The sequence below is a fragment of the Cryptotermes secundus genome, unplaced genomic scaffold (assembly GCF_002891405.2).
Source record: "Cryptotermes secundus unplaced genomic scaffold, Csec_1.0 scaffold326, whole genome shotgun sequence".
NCBI lineage: Eukaryota > Metazoa > Arthropoda > Insecta > Blattodea > Kalotermitidae > Cryptotermes > Cryptotermes secundus.
Window position 1 is genome coordinate 281,456 of NW_019727396.1, and position 22,989 is coordinate 304,444.

The window sequence follows — 22,989 nt, forward strand, 5'->3', positions numbered from 1 at the left end:
GGAGTAAAGCGCGGCCGGCGCGGAGGGCTGACAACCTTACCGCCATCTTTGAGCCGATTGTCTAGATAATGTGGGACTCTCAACGTCTCACAACCCTATGGGCCTTCATGGCCTGTTACAGGGATAGCTTTACTTTACAATGTAAATAATTTAGGTAATAATTAATTTAATTAATTATTATTAATTTGTATTTTCATTAAGAGAACATTCAGTTATAAATTATACAAATAAGACTTTCACATGGGTTGTCTCTTCTTGGAAATAACGCCGTGTGAAAAGTAAAACTGTCCTTATGCTTAATTAACTAAACCCCGCGCCATTGTCATGTATAGGAGTGAAGGTATAACTCGACTCTTCTCGACCTGGAGAATAGATGGAGGTTAAGGATCAGATTCACGCCATTGCCCCTTTACCCCTGTTAAACAGCCCCCCAGTAACTGTGGTGGATGCACCCTAGAACCAGTCTGGGCGCTGTGAAGACGAGAAAAATGTCTTGCCCCCGCTGATATTTCAACCCCGGCCATTCAGTTTGTAGCTCGCTGGTATACCGACTGACCTATCCTGGTACATTATAACTCCGTGTAGTCCGTTGAAAATCAACTGACGTTTCGGAGGAACATGAGGCCACCACTTTTAGGGTCGAAGAATAAAACAGGTAGGAAGCGAGAATGAAGCAAGTAGCAAACTTTTTCCGAAACAGCGATCTATTTTTAACATCCCAGAAGATAAAAGCCCTCGTAAGGGGAGCCGTGATAACATCAAATCCTATAATTTTCATAGATTGGTAACAAAACTTCTAGCCGCCTGCAACAAGGTTCGTGTTTTCAATTGCTATCAGTGCTCTCAGAAGGGTACGGGCCAGTAGTAATCTCTTAGCCGCGTGTTTAGAGAGCGTGTAAGCGTACGTTAGTAACATAGCAGTCCACTTGGAAAGGACTCCCATCTACCGACGACATCAGGAGTCTGGAAGTGCGGCCGATGAAGGGCACAAGTGGATGTCGGTAACAACGCTAGCTGCTTCGAAAGCTGAGGTGATTGTTTTCTTTTATTACAAAAATCATCTGTTTCCATTCCTTCATTAATTTTACCTTAATCTATTAAGCTGAATCGAATACTGTACGAGACTCAGACTTGCTATGGATGCAGAAAGCCTGAAACACAACAGGCGCAGTAAACATCACAGATCAGCGACTACAACCTGAGCAAAAATATTCACTGCTTATTCTATAGTGGCTGTGAAAGTGGAATAGTATATTAGTGGCCAATAGGCTCTGAACTGATGCTACATTGCAATATTTTCTCGTTCCTTCCTTCTGCATCCCGCTTCTTCGGCCCGCAAGTCAGAAGACTATAGAAGTACAGAAGAATGTTAATTCTTTTATTATCCCCGTATCTGGAGGATCTGAGGAACACCACAGAACGTCCCTGTCAGGATATCCGATCTCCGAATTGAGATTTAAACTCATGTCCACCAGAATATTCTGGAATTCTAACCTCTCGATCGCAAAGTTCGGCGCAGGGCAATATTAAGGTGCATCTCTCGAAGAGAGCTTGTGAGGACGGGGGGACAACGACTATATAACCCTACATTCAATCTAACGGCCGGGGTCTTTGCTACGATAATGCGCCCCTGTTTCTACAACAAAAGGGAATAGTTATAGAAACATCGAAATTACTTTCGATATCAAGTCAGTACAGAAATTGGTCTAAATTTTAATGTAAGATACCCGTTTTATATAGCCTCTACACAGTGGCAGCTTTAAGCACTGATTTGGGGTTCCGTGGCTACTCTTTTAAGCCGAAAGGTTAAACAGATGCAATGGCCCATGAGAAACCCTAAGCCGAAATAAAATGTTTGAAGGAAGTGTCCAAGCTCTGATACGAATGAATCACACACATGTTCACAGTGCCAGATGCGTTTTAAGTGCAAGAGACTCACGGCCTTTATCTGCTATCGTCTTATTCTTTTGAGACCCATAGCATGGATGGGTCAAGTCTTCACCCTTGAGACTCAAAAGCGGAATGTTTTAAGTATCGAACGGTCTCTCACATAGGACATTCAGAGAAACGTTTTTTCTCTAATTTTGTGGCACAGGCCTATTGTTACGTGACACTACAATAATCGAAATGTTTTAGTCTCGAACGAAACGAAGAGAATACGCTCCCTGAAGGAGAAAGGGGCGAGAAAAGAAGTGCCCTGAATAAAGACACCGTCTTCAGCCGTGTGGGGAAATAAATCTTCAACTCTGTGAAAGTAAGTCTTATGTAAACTTTTGAACGTCTATGATTGGCGCATGAAATGTTAATGGGAATACTCTTTTATTCTCATTTCGCTCTGTACTAACAGGATACCATCTCCATGGTTCAGAATCCTTCCTGAAAAGCTTATATTCTTTCAGTTATTCAAGAAATTTCGAGGCTTTTATGGAACACCCAGCTACAATATTGTGTTTACGACAGATCGTCACTGGGCTGTCTTAAGGCAGTCCATACCCGCGTACCCTGTAACTTTAAGGCATACTAGTACATTCGCAACTCCGCTTAGGTGTCTGAAATGGCCTCCTCACTGGAGGACTTCCCTGCTCTGTACTCAGAGGAGATAAAGCCCAGAACTTAAAGACTATAACCGTACGTCCCTCGCCAAAATTATTTAATTAAGGGAATGGACAACTTATGCATTGTTTAACACCCTGAGAGACGCTCCTCCGGCGAGATACGATCCCGGGACCGTCTAGTTGTAATTCAACTATTGTCCTCCTTAGGCTTAGGGTGTCACTATTGTCCCTAACGTCGCCAGTTTGCTCCTAGTGTCATAAACGCATGGGCTGACATTGCGGGAGACCGGCCAGGAGGGATCTTAGGTTCCCTGCTCGTGTGCCTTGAAGACCTAAAAAGGGTTATGATGGGCATCTCGAAAAATACGAATGTAGGACAGATGCCGGGATCGACCCTTGGCTTTCTCTTTTTATTTTCTTGTTTTTTTATGCCCACTGGGGACTTGTAAAGAGAGGGCAGTCGGTTATAGGGAGCGGAGGAGGACGGTCGTTGAAATGTAGACAGGGAGCAGAGAAGTGTTTTACAGTAGGGGTAGCGAGTAGGATGGACGGAGCGGCTAGCTTGGAGGACAATGTAAATATTGATCATTGAATGAAATTTTAAATTAGAACTTCAATACACGGTGTGTTCTGGAGAACCCGGATTTATTAACCCCGAAGTGTGTTCCATTCCCATCTCCGAAGCTCGAGCGACAGTCGTGGCAGCTGTGCGTCGGCGGACGGCTACAAGACCGAGTACATGATAACGTCCTGTCCAGTCAGGACTATAGCATACCTCTTGGGGCTGTGATGGATGAGGATCAAACAACCGTGGAATGATCATTAGCGGGGGAATGAGGGTAACTTTTTATACGACTTGTGAAGCCTGTACTGATGTCAGCGCAAGGAAACCCGCGCTCTCATACAGTGGCGTGTTACTCATTTGAGAGCCAAAGACTCCTGTGGCTGTTCTAAAGTAGCAAGAACTTTTGGTATATTTCAGTGTGAATATGGAATTACTGAGCTAAGATAGTTAAATATTTCTCATCGTCATATGCTCATGTCACAAGAATTTTTGATTCGTCCTGATGTGAACCTTTTATTTATTAAAAGGTAAGGCTATCTCTGTAACAGGCCGTGGAGGTCAATAGAGTTGTGAGACGTCGAGGCTCCCATATTTTATTTTACAGATGGCACACAGATGACGGTGAGTTTGTCAGCCTTACGTACCGGCAGCTCTTTACCCCCAAGAAGATTCCTGGTACTCATTTCTGTTACAGGCTGAATCGACCCCAGGGCCATAGTTCGACTGGAAAGAGTAGGTCTATTGAAAAATCCATTGACTTCATTGTGAATTGAACCCGCGACCTTCCAGTATGTATCATAGTGTCTCAACCAACTACGCTACCGCATGACCCCAATCTTTTATTTTGTTGTGTTTCAAATGTAAGTAACTGCGCAAACTTCCAGCATTGCAGCTTGAGTTATATGTTGTTAAACGCCTTATGAACTAATTCCATGGAGCAGAATTCTGCTTGAGAATATTATAGTGATGCAACCTGTTGCATAGTACATAGTGTACGACCAATGGAACACTTAAATACGGTCCTGCAACGTATATTCCACAAAATGGATGAGATGTTTCAACATAAATTTCGCCTAATGGGTTTCATGCAGTCTGTCAAGTATTCATTCCATTGAACAGTGAAATATTACACGTGCAAATAAATAGACAAATGTGTTATTGATACAAATTAAACAAAATTGACACAATAGAGAAATTTCATATACTGAGTTGCGTGTTAAATAAAGAACCATGCAGAGGGCATTGCAGTGTTGAACATGGTTACTGGTATAGTTTTAACTAAAGTATTCTCGATAATTCTTCTCTACCCCTGTAAAAGATTTAGCTTCTAGAAGGTTGTCCGTATCCATTTTAAAATGAACAGACAACGAGAACATAGGAAGTTGGTCACTGATCAAGGAATTCCTCACCTTTTAGGGCAAAAGGAATCCGATTCCCGTGTTCAAATAGGCCGGTACTTAACTCTGTTTTAACCACTTCAATAATATCATGTCCACATTCTCCATTTTTTTCTTTTGATGTCCATTTGAATATTATCCATCAATTTATCTACGCTCACGCCTCTCAAGTGATATGTACCTTTTAGGTTTACCGATCAAATTTTTGTATGCACGCCCCGCATCTCCTGTGGGTGTGTTATGTCACCCTTCCTTCTTTGCGTAGCCCAAAAATATCCGGTGAGAGATCAAATTAAGAAACCCCATCATTATGTAACTTTCTATATTCTCCTAGTCACACTGCATTGCTAAGAATATTACTTCTTTTGAGACGTGGCGCCGAGAAACCTGGTCACGTACGACGAAGAAACTTAGAACGAATTATGGCGTAAATGTGTCCCACACATGCATATTTTGGCAGTGCCCGGTTGATACTCCACAAAGTTATTAGATCGTTTTATTGTATCATTTGGAATAAAAATTGGAATTGTATTATTCAGATCCTGTGTGATAACCACCAGAATGTCAGAGTAATACCTTTCAATTATTTGCTAGTTGCAAATCGAATTTCTCCTGTCAGATATCTTTCTAAAGATGCTTCTTTTGGGGTAGGCTGTATTTCAGTTCGACAGTTTACAATTTATTGGGAATATATTTAGTAAAATAGAAATGTCAATGGTTCTTAAAGTGCCATATCTTGACAGATAATGACATTCCGACGAGGTGACATTAACTCATATTCTTTTCTGACACACGAAACATTTGTATACAGTAACCAATAAGTCTCCCCGCCTCCCATACATGCGTACGACAGAAAATTAATGTCCTGCTCTTAGATAAACACACGCCTTCAGTTGCAGATACTAAAAGGGAACATAAACCATTTGTGCTAAGGAATGGAAATTGCAAACCGATAGTTTTTTCTTTCTTAAAACATTTAAAGCAAATAATTCAAATATGTTTCTGAGAAGTATAAACGCAATTATATTCAAAAGTATCCAGAGATGTGACGTACTGTAGCCTATGATTTTCTGAAATGTCGGTAAATTCTACCAGATAACACGGCGCCACATAACAAAAGATAGTACCTCTGTAAGAAACTCAGATTTCACATGGCAGTTACATTAATTGTTTAAGTGCATGATTACATTTTTATCTGCGAGCCTGGGAAAGTTTGGGAAGTGATTCATAGACATGAAATCAGGAATAGTTTGAACATTTCCATTTGGCTCAACTTCCCAACACAATCTTCCGCAAGGCTGCGCCATATCTCAGGCGGTTAGTCGCTGGCTTCCCACCGCGGCGACCCGGGTTCGATTCCGGGGTCTGGTTAAGTGGGATTTGTGGTGGACAAAGTGGCGCTGGGGCGGGTTTTCTCCGAATACTTCGGTTTCCCCTGCCAATCTTCATTCCACCAAGTTCTCCATCATCATAATCACCCGGGGCAGGCTACAATAGGCCAATCAGTGGCCGCCGTGCCGAGTGGACCCAGTTGGACTCCACAACCCACTAGGCGAATTAAAAGCCATTAAATATCTTCGCCCACTGGAACACCTAGATCGTGCGTTCGAATCTCAGTCAAGACATGGATATGTCTGTCTGTTTATTCTGTTTGTGATGTCCTGTGTGTAGGTAGCGGCCTTGCGACGGGCTGATCACTCGTCGAAGGGGTCCTACCGACTATCTTAGATTAAGAAACTGAAATGAAACGAAGCGTTTCACGGATGNCTTTTTTCCGTGTTTGTGTACAGGTAGAGGCCTTGCGACGAGCTGATCACCCACCCAAGGAGTCCTACCGAATGTGTAAGATCTAGAAAAACCGAAGTGAAGGGAAAAGTTCATGGAGGTAGGCCTAGGCCCACTGGGGCTGTAGTGCCAATGAAAAAAGAAATAATACGTTAAGGTTACGTTTAGGAGGAAAGTTGTAGATCTGAAATGAATTCATTCAGAGTCATACAAGAATCATTTCGGTAATAATATTTATAATATGTTTACTTAATTCGAATGAAAAGAAATGTTGTTACTACAGTCTCTTTAATGTGTGCATGTGTTGTCTTTGTGTTCCTCCATACTGCAATTAATTAGGGAATTTTCAGGAATATTTAGTGAAAGTTGTGATGCTGTAGGCAATCCCATTTTTGAGTAATTAATTATTTCCATCAATAATATCAGCATGATGGATGTACGAATTTCTGAGGCGAGGGCAACACTAGCCCACATATCACATGGTTTTAAAATTGAGTATGGTTATAGATCTTCTAAACACATATAACTCTTTGTTTTTCAGTGGCTCTTCCAGCCCGTTCAGGGCCCTGGCCTCTTATACAGTTCCATAATTATTTTTCACAGACGGTAAGACTCCTTGGGCGAGTGATCAGCCCGTCGCAAGGCCGCTACCTAAACATAGGACAACACAAACACAGAATAAACGCATACACACACCTAACATCCATGCTTTGAGAGGGATTTGAACCCACGATCCCAGCGCCCAAGCGAGAGCAGAGTTCATGTCTTAAATCGCGCGGCTACTGTGACGGGCGCTCGTAACTTTAGTAAACATAATTTTTAAGAAATATATAAAAGAATATGATAAAAATCTGCAGTTATTAGTTTTCTGTTTTACAAGTATTCGAATACTGGATGTAGGTAAAAAAATTTAATGTACAGAGATAATCATAAGTTCCTATTTTATATTAAATGCTGGTTTATACCCTAATATCTACAAATATAGGGACTGTGCTAAATTTCCAGACTGTCGGTATATATAACAAATTTAATATAACTGCAACTGCTCAAGTGGAGTTTATTGACAAAATAGAACAATTCCCACGTAATTATCCGCGTACTGCTGCCACTAGTGCCACCATATTTATTGAAAGCAAACAGGCGACATCATTCCAAGAATTTCTCGTGTCACGTGTTGTGATGTGAGGATAACATGCATAGCCGTTCCTGTACGTGTCTAACAAACTGGCAGATTTTCATGAAACTCGTCATGAACGTCGTACCTTTGGAGACTCCACCATTTAAAATTCTCTACTATCTGTCATACCAAAATAGCATTATCGTGAACTTCTGAGGTGGGAGCGATACTAAAGGAGCTACAGTACATGAGATCTTCGAATAATGTAATGACAGGTTGTGGAAATTAATGCAATTTCTATCATAGCAGTGAATATTAAGAATTTAATCCTCTGCTTTGAGAACCTGATTAGCCTCGTACATGGTTACCAAGGGTTCTAAGGGATATGCTGCCTCCATCTTCAGGGTAGAATATATCATATCATTTAAAACTCAGAACTGTTACAAACTGACCCAAATTTCTCGGTGGTAAAACAGATTCGAGTTTAAATAAAGGATTATTATATGAGCCTTAGTCGCAACCATTACAAATCCTTGCTCAGAATGTGGTGAAGCCAAGTACATATAACTACTGAGCAGACAAAGTCTAGCAGGTTTATCCCGGCGGGGAAGTTGAAACTCGCATTCTGGGAAATGGGGAAAATTCCAGCTGGGAACAGCCAACCACACTGCGAATTTTCCCGTGGCTCTTGTATTTCTCATTGTTGCCACACCTACAGATATAACTGAGATGTTAAATTTTGCGGCACACTTGGTAGCACTGAACTGTTTTGAGTTCTTATCGCGAATCGCTGAAGAGTAACAGGAACCGTAGCTGATAGCATTTGCCGCTGTATGAAGCGTGTACTATCTCTGTTCAGGAGCCAGGATAGCGTACTCTGTATAGCGACTAGCTACAAGCTGAGCGACGGAGGGTTCGGTTTTCGAGTCTCGGTAGGTTCACGAATTTCTTTCTTCTCCACGTCGTTCAGACCGGTTTTTGGGCACATCCAGCCTTCTATCCAAAAGGTATCGGGGTTCTTTCCCTGGGGATATAGCGGCCGGGGGGGTGAAGCTGAACAATCACTTCCAACTAGTGCAGAGGTCAAGAAAATATGGATCAATACATCCACTTCCTCATACACCTTCATGGTGTAGTGCATAATTAGTTAAGTACAGGAACCAATTTACCTAAATTTTACTGCCTTCTGTTGCCCGATTTGGTCCTAGGCTTGAATTTCATACGGGACATAGATGTTGGGGTTTCTTGAGTTGTATAGGTAAAAGGCATGCGATGGTTCGCTCACCTGCTCAAGGAATCATACCAAATTCTTACACAGAACCTGAAACCCGGAAAACTTGGAGGGCTTTGCCCTCATCGGTCAGTCTCGTAGCATGAAGAGAGAAACAGAAGGGAGCTGACACAACTCAGTGCCAAGACTTTCACCTTCCCTCTCCGAACTACATTAACACTGTATTTTACTTCTATATTGTGACGTAGTATGAGTGATTATAGACGGGGTTTGGATTGGTGGATAGATTTACTGGCCACTTATACACATGACTCAGAACTACAAACAATTACAGCGCCACCACCAATCTCCACAATTCCCAAATCACCACAGCATCCTCTAAGATTTTCCCAGCCTTCTATGTCTACTCCAGCCGCTCCCTGCAGAGGCTTCTAACAGAAACGATTTCTTCAGCTTCACGATCTCAAGTCCTCTCTTCACAGACTCCAGTACAGAACTGACGAAGCTCTAACCTTGTCCCATGTTTATAATATCTCGACACGGACTGCAAGAGAACACAGCTCTTCTATTTTTGCATTCGTGTCTGTTGCTGCGGGAACGTGTTTACCGAGCCGTTGCCTCTATTTTTGCATTCGTGTCTGTTGCTGCGGGAACGTGTTTACCGAGCCGTTGCCTCTATTTTTGCATTCGTGTCTGTTGCTGCGGGAACGTGTTTACCGAGCCGTTGCCTCTATTTTTGCATTCGTGTCTGTTGCTGCGGGAACGTGTTTACCGAGCCGTCGCCCAGAAACAGCCCTGGTACGTCCGCACACTTCGCGATCGCTGCTTAGCAACAGCTGTATTCGCTACAATATTGTTTTACTTGAAGCCTTTACTCTGCATTTATGTATGTCTTAAAATACCTTTTATTTACGTATGCAAGTCAGTGAATTTGGACTATGAAATTATACCTGTGATAAGAGAATGAGAAGTCACGTGCTTGGATGGGGAAGGACAGAAGAATATTAGTGTTTAATGGTTGTTAGCCTTCGTAACCTAATTTCTCTACTCTGCGGGTAAATTAATCACGTTTTTGTAACATGTGGCGACACTTCCAATGAGATGACATCAGACATTGTGTTAGATAGAATCCTCCAATGAAGGCGAAAGGAGAAAATCTACTGCCATCAACATAGAAGATAAATGGCTTCCGTTAAAAAAGAAGAAAAAAGAACTTCATATGTGGATGGCCAGGAAGAAGAAGAAGCTAGAAATGTTATACCTTACTTCAGATGCTGAACCTCACGAATAAGTTACGTGACAATTGATTGAGGATCAGTTCTCAACAGCGAAAGACATAATTCAGCAGCACTTTCCTTCGCTTTCCATGAAAAAATGTGACTTGGTGTGCAATCCATTTCCATGACACGTAACTCTACATCACAGCAACTTTGAAAGAACAAGAACAATTCTCGAGTTTCAAACACATCTGCTCCATTCTTTATTCCATAATTCTAAGATCATGGAAACGTTACTCATTCGATGCTGTACAGTATCTAGAAATAATAGGTCAATATCAAGTAATATAAAAAATCAGCGGCCTCCGTAGTCTAGGGGTAACGTTCCCACCTCATGACTCATGACGCGGATTCAAACCCGGCGGAGGTCGTGGAATCTTTAAGGGCGGAAAAATTCAGGGAACAAGTCCTCCGGGAGGGACTTTAAGCCGTGGGTCCCGTGTCGTAGATTTACGGCACGTAAAAGATCCTCATGCCTCTAGGAGACCTCTGAGCAAAATTAGGTAAAAAGTTTAACGCCCAAGTAGTTTCAAATGCCTCCGGTAGATGGGGAAGTATCTGGTATCACTGCCAGTAGAGGGGCTGAACTCGCTGGCTGATAGCGAGCACCAGTACCGGAAGGGTATGGCGTCTGGTAGAATATCAAAGGGGGACGTACAATAGATCAACAACTGGTCGCGGTGCATGGGGAAACCCACCCCCTCCAATAATGAATGAATGAATATAAAAAATCTATTGAAACAACCGAGCCTGAAGAATAACGACCTTATTGCAGGAATGTTTAAGCCTTTAAGAGAAAATCAGACTCTTGTTTACAGATAGGCCTAAGATTCACAATAAATGAACTGATAAGGATTATATAACTTACTTGGGAATGTGAACATAATACAAATGTGTATTAGCTTTAGTTTAACAGCTTATCTTTCAGCAATCCACACAATGAACATGCGAGTAATTCCCACTTAGCGCAAGAAATACGTCCGTTGCAACGAACGTACTTTATGACGGGCGTTGCTGAGGATACCACACAGCTGCAGAATGCGGTGCGTAGTTTTTTGTCTGCAATGGAGCCAGAAGAAAGGGTAGCATTCGCCTCTCTCGTTTATTTCTACATCGGACGTCACGACGTTCGTTACAACGGACGCTTTTTGTGCGCTCGTGTGGTCCCAGCCTAAATCAATGCGTACACCAAAGTACGCAGCCACAGACGCACCACAAGCATCTGCAAGCCAGACTAAGGACTCGGCAGGGGGCTAAAATTGCCCCTAATCATAATACAAATTTAATGATAACTGTTTAACAGGGCATTTGACATTTTGGACTCCTGTGAACACGGTAACGAATTTCTCGGTCCTACAAAAAGGCTTGCAATTTCATTACCAGCTGAGTTTGTAAATCAACCTACATTTTCAATTATTAGTTCTAGCTTAAAATTACAACATTTCATTTAAATATTCATTGAATTACCTACTGTTTTTCTTTAATTTACTATCAACGTTTCGAATATTTTAGAACCTTACTCCTCATAGTGCAGGATACGTTGTGTTATGACGTAGTTATTGTGCGCATGCCTGTCCGTCCTTCAATGATACATTTCATGCAGTGCAATGGTTTAACGTGATTAATACACCTGAGAATAGCAGAATGATGCCGAAACATGTAGTATGAAGTGACAAGTGAAATTGTATGCACTAAAAGACGGTTAATAGATACACATAATGGATACGAATCAGTGCAACAGGACGCTAAAATACAAAATCATGAGAGAAGAATAGACAAAGTTTTCTTGGGCTATGAGCCTTATAAATTGGTTAAAGATTACCCTATATTTCAGGGACCATCTCTATCCCTATCTTAAGGGTTACTTACTTACTTACTTACTCGTGGAGCTGAGCCCTTCTGGAGGAGCCGCCAATTCAGCAGCTACTCAAGAATTTACCAGCATTTTATGGAACCCGGTTCATTACCGTGTTCACAAGAGCCCTCAACTGGTTCCAATCCTGAACCAGATCAATCTAATCCATACCATCCCATCCTGTCTTTCTAAGATCCATTTTAATATTGTTCACCCACCTACGCCTTGATCTTCCCTGTGGTCTCTTTCCTTCTGGCTTTCCTACCAATATCCTATACACATTCCTCGTCTCCCCCCTTCGTGCTTCATGCCCTGCCAACCTCATCCTCCTTCACTTGATCATTCTAATTATACTTGGAGAAGAGTACAAGTTATGAAGCTTCTCATTAATCTTAAGGGTTAGGGAGAGTAATTAAAAGTCCATAAAGACTGTCTGCAGTTTGTTAGCGCTCCATTTATGTAATATATAGTAGGAAATAGTGGTTGCTCTTAGAGATACTCAGTTCGAATGCAATATGTGACCCTTCTGTCAGCCTCTCCATAACAAATGCAGGAACAATAACCTCACCTAAGGCAAAGTTTAATCTGAATATATATTCCAAATCTCTCGATTTGCAGGAATTGCACTGTCTCATGAACCGTGCAGATGTAACCTTATTGTTAAAAAATATAGTATTTATCGACAAGTAAAAGTGGTTAGCCAAGCGACCGATTGACTGAGCGACTAACTGCTTGACTTAACAATTATACACGTATAAACTCACTTCAATTAGATCTTTGTTGTTTGGGTAGATGCTAATGTCCAGAGAACCATTTGTACGTTACTTAATACAGTTTGTTGACGAGCAGGATAAGATAAATTACCACTCAATAAGAAAATTAAATGCCCACTTGAGCAAAAACTCTTGGAAATGAAAATATCTGAACAAGCAAAGAAAATGGATTATTTAGCCTGCAGCGGAGGCAGTAAGAGACGCCATGACCTAAATGTAGTTCAGGAGTTCCGTATAACTTCAAAATGCGCACTGTCACACGCTGCCAAAGGCAAACTTTAATAATATTCTACTGAATAACAGTCATGTCTTTGCTTTTATGTGAGTCCGAAAGTTGGACGGGAGGAAGGAACAATGAGGAAAAGTCAAAACGGAGAGCTTCTTCAGAGCGGTTACAGGACAGAGAACAGCTGTTCATAAACGTAATGGAGATATTGGAGAAAAATTACAGAAATCAGAGATCTATACAGAAAACCTTTATCAGCAGATTGAAAGTAGAGCGCAAAGACATCATTGCCATATTCAACGAAAAGAAGAAAAGGCGAAAGATGAGCAAGGAAAATGTTGCACTGGTCACCGTCACGCAGGGGAACAAGACAGCCAAACGGAACAAATGGAAGAGCGGGGACCTACGTAGAGGTGGAGAGTGCATGTCAGGTCTATTAGGGAAGGTGGAGAATGGGGGAAGACTTTGCGAACTCACACAGACTTAAGTCCATAAGAAGAAGAAAAATAAAGGACTAAACATTTGCAAAACATGCCTGTATCGAATTCCGTTGATGCGCTAGTAATACGAACTGAATGCGATAACCAAAGAGCTGGATCAGTTTTAGTTCCTGTCACGGGAATAGCGCAAGAATTGAATCCATAATGCTGTTGATAAGTTAGTACGTCACAAGATAGTCTGGTTAGTTATTAGTAGGGATCGGATTTAAATGCAAATGCATATTTCTTTCTTGCAACCAGAAAGTATGCTCCTTTGGTTATATGTATGAATTACTTCATTTCTTAAATTTTGGACATGGTTTGATGGTGAATATAAATGCATATTTTGCCTGTTTTATGAAAAAGCATCATATTTTCAAAGATCTCTATTTATACTGCATGTTTCCTTTTTGAAATGTTTATCATATATATTTTTTTTTAATTTTATGTTCAAATTTTCAATCATGGTCGTGTGTATACAATTTTTCTTTTCCGTATTAGAATATGTTGCATATTTGACTCAATATTTCGTCATGATTCATGTTTCTGATGCAATATCCAGGACGGGACTTCCCCGATCCCTCTACCCGTAACTTGCCTCATCCGCGTACCATCAAAGTGGCCCCAAAGAGTTGTCTGAAGCGTTCACATGTACCCGCTATCAACGTAATACTATTCAACCGATAAGGGATTTCACTTATTTATTTCCGAAGTCTCCATGAGGTTCGTTACGCTTCTTCATTTGAAGCTGGGGCCATTCACATTAGTGGTGACTAGTCTGTAGTTAAGTTTGTTTAGCTTTCTGTAGTCATGCCGAAAGTGAAAGTAAGTCAGAAAACTAAATTACAGCTGTATCAGCGGGAGTTCGAAGGAGAGATGATAAGTACGGATAACGAAATTCTTTATTGCCGAGCGTGTGAGAAAACAGTTGGTTGTGAAAAACGCTTTCAAGTGCTTCAGCATTTGAACACTAATATACACAAAGAGAATATTAAAATTAAATCCACGAAAAGTGCTCCTGTTCAAAAATTGCTTAGTGAATTTTCTAATAATAGTTTTTCACAGTTTTCCTTTGATTTATGCGAAGCCTTTTTAGCGGCAGATATTCCGCTGTGGAAACTAACCAGCCCTACTCAGAGAAACTTCATAGAGAAGTATACACAGTGCAAAGTGCCGGATGAATCTACTGTGCGCAAAAATTACGTGAAGCAGTGTTACGATCTTACAATTGAAAGCATTAGAGATAAGATTCAAGATAATTTTGTGTGGGTATCAATCGACGAAACACAAGATTGTGAGGGACGGTTTATTGCAAATTGTATAGTTGGATCCCTTAATAAGAATGAACAATCTACCCCATATCTTCTTGCGGTAGAGCAATTTGAAACCACAAATAGCTCCGCAGTTTCCGAATTTTTTTATCAATTCCAAGAATTTACTATGGCCGAATGACATTCAGTATGAGCGCGTATTGCTCTTTGTGACTGATGCCGCAAGTTATATTATGAATGCCGGTCCTGCTCTTAAAGTTAAATTTCCAAATGTGACACATTTGACTTGCCTTGCCCATGGGTTTCACAGTGTTGCAGAAACAATTAGTGCAAATTTTCAGCTTGTTGACAAGTTGTCTTCTGTGAAGAAGGTATTTGTTAAACCACCATACAGAAAAGAAGCCTTCAAAGCAGTAGCACCGAGCGTTCCACTTCCGCCAGAACCAATTTTAACGCGCTGGGGCACGTGGCTGTGTGCAGCGAGTTAGTATACCGAACATTTAGAAACAGTTACGAATGTCGTGAATACATTTGATCCCAAAAGTGCAGCATCAATTCAAATTGCCCAAGATGTACTAAAAAACGCAGAACTAGAAACAAATCTTTCCTATAATTCTGCTCACTTCTCTCCTCTTCCATCCGCCATTTCCTAACTGGAGGCAAGCAATAGCAATACTACTCTGTATCAGTCGTTAAGTGTGTTCAAAACCACTGTTTCCAAATTGAATTCGGTTCCTGGAAGAGTAGGTGAAGTAGTAAAGGAAAACGCACACAGCATTCTTTAAAAAAAATCCAGTATACGAAGAAATTTGTGAAATTGAAGAAATTTTAGCAGGTAAACGTACTGAACCGCCAAGTAAGAAACCACTAACAGTGGAGCAAATAGCGGCTTTTGCACATGCGCCCCTAAGTTCCTGTGAGGTGCAAAGAAGTTTTTCCCGCTATAAGGACATCTTACGAGACAATAGGAGGCGAATATGGAAAACCTAAAACATTTAGTAATTGTGAACTGCAACAGAAGAGAAGTTGAAAGTTCGGAGAGCTAAATGTGAGTACCATTGGTTTTTTAAATTTGTAATGAAATATGTTGTCTTTGTTGAATGATTTGTTTTTAAGTATAGCTTTTTATTGAAAGTCAATCATTCAGTTATTTCATAAAATGAACTTAAATATTGATTTGTTGGCCTTAAAAGAATGTAAAATCAATTTTAATATTTGGTATAAATTTTTATGTGCATATTTTAGTACATATTTCGGAAGCTTTTCATGCATAAATGCATACACATTTAAGGGATTATTAGGGCATAAAAATCCGGTCCCTAGTTATTAGTTACGTATGAGTAACGTTTACATATTTCTTGATGCAATGTTGTAATGTTGTATATACATAACCAATCTATTTACCGGTCACGGTAGCCGAGCGGTCTAAGGCAGGCACACTGTCTTCTCTCGCTCGGAAAACGGGATCGTGGGTTCGAATCCCACTCAGGGCATGGATGTTTAGTTAGTGTGTGTGCGTTTTTCTGTGTTTGTGTACAGGTAGAGGCCTTGCGACGAGCTGATCACCCGCCTAAGGAGTCCTACCGAATGTGTAAGATCTAGAAAAACCGAAATGAACGGAGAAGTTCATGGAGGTAGGCCTAGGCCCACTGGGGCTGTAGTGACAAGAAGAAGAAAAAAACTATGTATTTAAAGGAATAGGCAAAACAAACCCGACACCGTAAACTACTGATACCGAATTATCGTTTATTTTCTCTGGCTTCAGTTGCTACTTCAAGACACAGTATATATGTACGTATATACATGTGTATATCGATATACCCAGAAGCTTCTTCTGCCATGAAGTGCAAACTTTATCACAGCAATGTTAATGTCGAGTTTCTGAAAGAAAAAGAGCTGGCTTATCGGGTAGAAGCAAACAGGGCTGTGAATCGATCCCCGCCTCCAGAAGAAGGAAATAAGAAATGAGCAGCGCATGTTTTCTCGTACCGCGAAAGATGGATAGCAAAACCGTTAACTACGCTTTCGTTAAATTTTAGGTTTTATGTAAATGATTAACCTTAATCTTTCCAACTACTGTTCAGAAAGGTTCCGGGGTTGAGTCTCGACAGAAATCGCCGCTATATATGGCCTAATTAATTACAATAACACTCTAACCAGTATATGAGAACCGCCAGCAGTTGAGAAACACTGCTTTAAAATAGTGCACAACCACCACACTTCATATTCAGTATTCACAATGCCATCCGGGCCCATGTAATCTATGTAGGTGATAAAATGTCGTGAAATAAAAGAAGAATAACGCATTCTTTGGGTTTTATTTGTTTGTCTGACATTCCGCCATCTGTAAGGGCGGAACTTGCGTCAGCACGGAAATGTGTTGGACCCCCAGGACGACTCAGAATTGCACTTACGCCTGGCCGCTGGTCATGTCATAGCGCCGTTGCATGACGTGCCAGATCTCCCAGGAGATGGAGCCATAGGCAACTATCATTATGCACGTCGGTATCACCAGGATCAGCAGCAACATGTAGACCTCGTGGAAACGCCACAGTGAAGGCTTGTCCATAGTCTGTACACAGTAGTACGCCTTGTACTTAATTCCAACCAGAATATGTTCCTGTTGAAAGAAAAGAGGAAGACATGTTTTATTCGTCATAACAGAGTCCCAACTTTTGTGTAAGTTTGCAGTCTCTGCGCAGTGTTCACGAATTGAGCCACATAGGCATAAGGCAGCTCACGTTTGTCCGTCCGTCTGTCTGAACATCTTAATTCGAGATCCCATAACAAGTAGCGTGAGAGTGTGATTACTAAAAAAACAAACACATTTACAACATTCTAACTAAATACAGGGTGATTCATATAGAACCGGCCCGACGAAATGAGCTGTAATATAAAATATACCATACAGATATTAAATTAATTTACACATATCTTATCTTGGATTGTGTGCCGTGATCAGAGCAGGTGTTGAAAGTGTCCGCCATTTTCAAGTAGGCACTAGAAACACTCGCTGTTCAACAGTGAACTCCATGACTGTCGCCTGCGCACTGCAGACACGTTTCGGCATTGTCCTTGACCTTGCAGCATAAGGGCTGCCACTTGCCGGATCATGCGCACACCATTCGACTCAGCACGGCTCACGGATTATTATGTCGTAATTGTGAGCGGTTATATGCATCACCTGCGGAATTATTAGCAAATTCATCGGGCCGGTTCTATACGATTCACCCTGTACTTACACCAATATATTCTAAATCGACCATTACCTTGAACACTTGATCGCAATCCCTTACAGAATTTCATAATCTTGATTTGGTAGAGGCGCTTTTGAAGGTTAATTTATTCACATATTTATTCTAGGCCTGTGATTCTGTTTCTTCGAATTTGCTGGATGTGTTCTGACAAAAGTAGATATTGAGGAGTATTGCTAAAATATGGTGACCAATTAAAATCTCAGTTAAAGTAAGTCAGCAAAAACTATTTTTCCTTTATTTTCCTTGGCACCACAGCCCCAGTGGGCCTAGGCCTACCTCCATGAACTTCTCTGTTCACTTCGGTTTTTCTAGATCTTAGACATACGGTAGGACTTCTTGGGTGGGTGATCAGCTCGTCGCAAGGCCTCTACCTGTACACAAACACAGAAAAACGCACACAAACATCCATGCCCTGAGTGGGATTCGAACCCACGATCCCGGCTTTCAGCGAGCGAAGACAGTGCACGCCTTAGACCGCTCGGCTACCGTGACCGGCAAAAAAAAAACTATTTTACCTAACGATTTATAAGAATGTTGAAAAGTTCATTGACAGTATTTCATTAAACACTCTTCTGTTTCCAACTATGGTGATATGAATTAAAACGTACTTCCTGTAAAATTCTGTTCACATGAAACATAATGTAGAACTTCAAATTCTGGCTTAAAATGACGTATGATCTTTTACAGACTGTTTACATTCTTTTGCATTGTTTGCACAAATGCATGTTTCTAATGCGTAATGGTCATATTATGTCCTTTCATGTATTCCAGCACCCATACTGCACAAACTGCTCACGCGTGTCTAATACAGACTCTGCAGTACGTTAAGCACAAATAAAAATTAAACGATTTTCTGAAAAATAAATTGCTTATTGTAAAATAATCTGGAGTAGTACATAGAATTTATATATATTTTGGTGAGATATAAAACTTTTAGGCCCATCTAAAGCCCTTTTTTGCATGCCGTATATTTAACAAAATGCAAGAGAAATAATTTTCCCCTCTATGCAATGTGGCACCATTAATGCTACTCGTTAGCTTTGAAACATTGTAGTAATGGATTTGCGTTTGCAGGAAGTTAACGCAAAGGGCAGTGAGGTGCGATACATTGAACGAGAAAGTAGAATCTTTTGACAGATGTTTACATTCTCGTTTAGTTTACTATTAATATTTTGCTCCCGGCTGGAATGTTGCATGTTTTACGTGTATGATGGCGTTTCCACTAGGATGAGCTGTTACTTTCCCATTGCAATGAGCTTAGTCAGATTTTCCGTCTCTATGTTATCATAATAGATAATAGATAATTAGGAATAGGAGGTGACGGTGTGGACTGGAATCATCTGAATAAAGCAGTCTTCTGGGATGTGGCATCGTGTAGATGTGGTGTTAACAGACGTTTCGGAGGAACGTATCGCCTCCATCTTCAGGGTAGAAGGAAAAATAAGAAATCCGCAAGCGAAGAGATCGTGAGAACCGGTACAATTTTACCGGATTTCTGATTTTTTCTTCTATCCTGAAAATGGAGGCGATACGTTCCTCCGAAACGTCTGTTAACATCACATCTACACGGTGCCACATTCCAGAAGACTGCTTTCTTCATAGTCACCGCCGTGAAAACCTCAAATCTTACATGGATTCGTCCGGTTCATGATAGTAGAGAACAGAGACAAGACAACACGGATGTTAAGATTATGGTGAAAGAGCTGAATTCCTTGAATAACTGAGCTACTGTTGGCATCTCAAAAAGGACGTGCTCCACAGAGATGGTTAATTACAATGTACTTACGTTTCTTCTACAAGAAATTAGTAAACGTAGTTCATAATTGAATTACTTTGACAATAGTTTCACACTTTAATGAGTTTCATTGTTTGGTTACCAATTTCACTTGTTAAGCGTAAGAGCCTCCCTGTGGTGCAACGTAAAGTCTCTTACAACAAATGGTCAGTGTAGTATGTTATAAAATACTGGTTGTTCGTGAGGAAGTCACAGCGCTCCGGCAAATTGTGTTACGAGCACAAGTCTAAAATTTCCTTTCTTGGAATTATAAATCTCATTAGGGTTCTGTCCTCTGCAATAATGTTCACCCCTTTAGGAATCATGCATTTTATATAAAATAATTATGCTACGTGTAGACGAAACCAAGGGCTTATTGCAATATTAACTACTGAAGGAGTTCTTTGCCTCTGATCCATATAACAGCGGCCCGCTAGATAACTGTCAGCTTTGAAAGTACACGAAGAAAAGAGAAGAACTCGTTATCATTGATTTTGAAGCTGAGTACTTACATTTATTGTTTGCCTCTCTGATAATTCGAATGTTTGAGCTTCTGAACTACCGAACTGATTTCGACGAAATTTAGTAAGACATAATCTATTATAATATTTCTAGAGATGGTTTAATTTTATCGAGTGTCAACAGAATATAATATTTAATTCATATGAAATTCAAATTCAAGTTTCTTCCTATTTATCTAAAGTGGCTCGCACAGAAGATATCGTACTGTGTAATAATGCAGATTTCACTGATATCTGAAACTTTCATATGCAACAGTCTAGATGTGTTAGACAAGGAAATTATAATGTATTACCTTCTGAAATGTAATACATATGACTGAGATTGCAACAACAGATTTGTGCCCACAATAAATAATTCAGTTCAATGGAAACACATAAAGAGCTTATTTGCATACATACGTGTATTTCAGCCTTGTTTCTTTGGCCGTGCGCTCGATTTGTAAGAATTAACTGCCGCGTTAGTGTTTCCAGCACGGGGTTAGTACTGTCTTGCTTTACGTTGCAACGCTGTTACCATTAAGTATCTGTTCAAAACGTAAGGATCTACTGCAGTAGCGAGGTAACTTTCTGTGTGCTACCGGGGAAGCGTCTTCAGAAAAAGCAATTTATTTTCGTCTTATTTACTGCCAGAAATTTGGACAGCGATATAATGGCTTGTATTAACTGCGGCTTATTTGAACGAACTGGCAAAGAAAGTCAGCAGTTTCTTGCATTGCTATTTCTCTCTAGTAATGGGAAAGCCCATTGCAATTCGTAGGGAATAATTTCTTTCACATTTCCATCCTTTACCCTATTCATCCTCTCAGCTGAATTCCCTAATTTTGAATAAAAATAAAAGGAAGCTTATGGGCCCACCTTGCCGTCTGTCTGTGTATCCTCCCTTAATTTTTGTTAGCAGTCTCACGAGCTCTCCCTGTTGTCCCTGTGCCTGCACACGCCCAAGATTATTTATTTTTCTGTGCGGTCCCGTCGTATGAAAGACAATTATATGACTAGTTTTTCCTAGAATTTCTTGTCTTTTTTCCTTCATACATTTATATTCTTTTCTTCTTTCCCCGTGAAGACAGCGAATTACTTCACATTTTATTGCTTGAGACGTCACAGTTTGTAACACAGTACATTAAAGCTAATGCTGTGTGACCCTGTAGCACGAATAGATGTTAGAATCTCTGGAAAATATTCGTTGGAGAATATGAAGGGAAGAAAAACACTTGGTAGACCTAGACATAGATAAGAAAGTAACTGTAAAATGCATTTTAAAGAAGTAGGGTTTGAAGACGTGGTCTAGATTCAGTTGACTGCAGACAGGTTCCAATGGCTGGTTCTTTTGAACACGTTAGTGACAATTTTGATTTATTTTAGAGCGGGTATTTTCTCGACTTATTGCACAACTGTCAACTTCACAAGTAGAACTACGTACTAAGAAGTTATTTATACTTTATTCATACAAGGCACCTTCATACTATACGGCTCAGTTCATAGTGCATCCCCCCCCCCAAATGATGATAAAGGGAAATGCTGAGTCAGTAGACCCTGTTATTCCTGGAACCCACAACGTGTGACATCACTCGACTCAAGAGAATGGTGTTATTAAGAACTGTAATCAGAATCTTTCTGAAGTATGCGTAATTTTTTTACAGTTCATTTATGAAACTACGCTGGCTTATTTCATTTTGTTTTATTCTCAAACCATAACTGAGAGATCTGAAAGAAACAACAGAACTTGTAATCAATGTTTTGATTCAAACCTCGAGTCTTTCAGGCAGTACCTCAAACAGCTGTAGACTATTCTTGACTGCCAACGTAGACCAGTACCTTTGTTCAAGCTCTACATTAACAGGTCCGTAAGGGCTTTCAGAATTAATGTTTAACATACAGGAGGGTGTAGGGTCTGACGCTGGAATTGTCGTTCCTTGGAAGGATACTGATGAATTCATATCACTCACCTGTGAGACGAGGTTCGGCACAGCAAGCAGAAATGAGGCTACCCATATTCCCAAGATGATCTTGCGTGCTTGGCTGATGGTGCACATATATTTGGCTTTCATGGGGTGCACGATAGCATAGTATCTGAAAACATGAATACTAAATTAAATATAACGTTTGTACTATATCGAAAGTTATTATTAGAGGGTTACCTCCGCAATTTCATTCAACGTACCAGAAATACAGACTCAGTACTTGATGTTACTACAATTGGCTTGTTAGCATATTTTTATCTGAAATATGTGAGCAATGGCGGAGGGAACAAAACTGAACCAGAGACATAACAGTTTTAATTTATTACGAAAAGAACTGAAATAAATATAGCAGTATTTTATTTTCTCTAATTACGTAATAAATACAGCAATACCTCGCATAGTCCGGCTTCGATCAGTTGGGATTCACTGTAGTCCGGTTTGAAAATTTCAAAACAAAAAATTTTTATTGAGCAAAATAAAAATAAATTATAAAATATTAGTACATAAAATTATTTTTAATACATAAATGATCGATTTTTTTCCCNTTTGCAAGAGCTACAACATCAGAAACGTTATCGAAAACATAGACGAAGCATGGCATGAATTAACGGCAAGCAATATGAGGGCAGTATGGAAACATATCATACCACATTGTGCAAATGATTTCATTGGTTTTGAAACTCATTTTGCTGAAGTCACTAATAACATAGTGGAAACTGGACAGCAACTTGGTTTCAATGAGTCAGATTCCGTCAGTGTAATTGAGTGTATCAAAGCGAACACTAATGAACTAGATAATGAAACACTCATTAACATAGATGAACAAGGGGCTTATGAAGAACGGGAGGACAACTTAGACAACGACAACTGTGTTGAAGTGCCTGCATGAGAATTAACAGCTGAACAACTATAAACAATTATTGGAATGGTTGAAACCTTGTCAGA

At 40.3% G+C, this 22,989-nt stretch overlaps 1 protein-coding gene across 1 annotated transcript in view; it reads right to left on the minus strand.

Moving 5' to 3' along the window:
• Positions 1–22,989, minus strand: part of LOC111864671 (pyroglutamylated RF-amide peptide receptor) — an 80,091-nt gene that overhangs the window by 33,486 nt on the left and 23,616 nt on the right. Inside the window, exons 3-4 of the mRNA XM_033751525.1 lie at positions 22,030–22,153; positions 16,946–17,151 (exon numbers count right to left, since the gene is read on the minus strand). Coding sequence (XP_033607416.1) covers positions 16,946–17,151; positions 22,030–22,153 — 330 coding nt within the window. The remainder of the gene's footprint in view (positions 1–16,945; positions 17,152–22,029; positions 22,154–22,989) is intronic.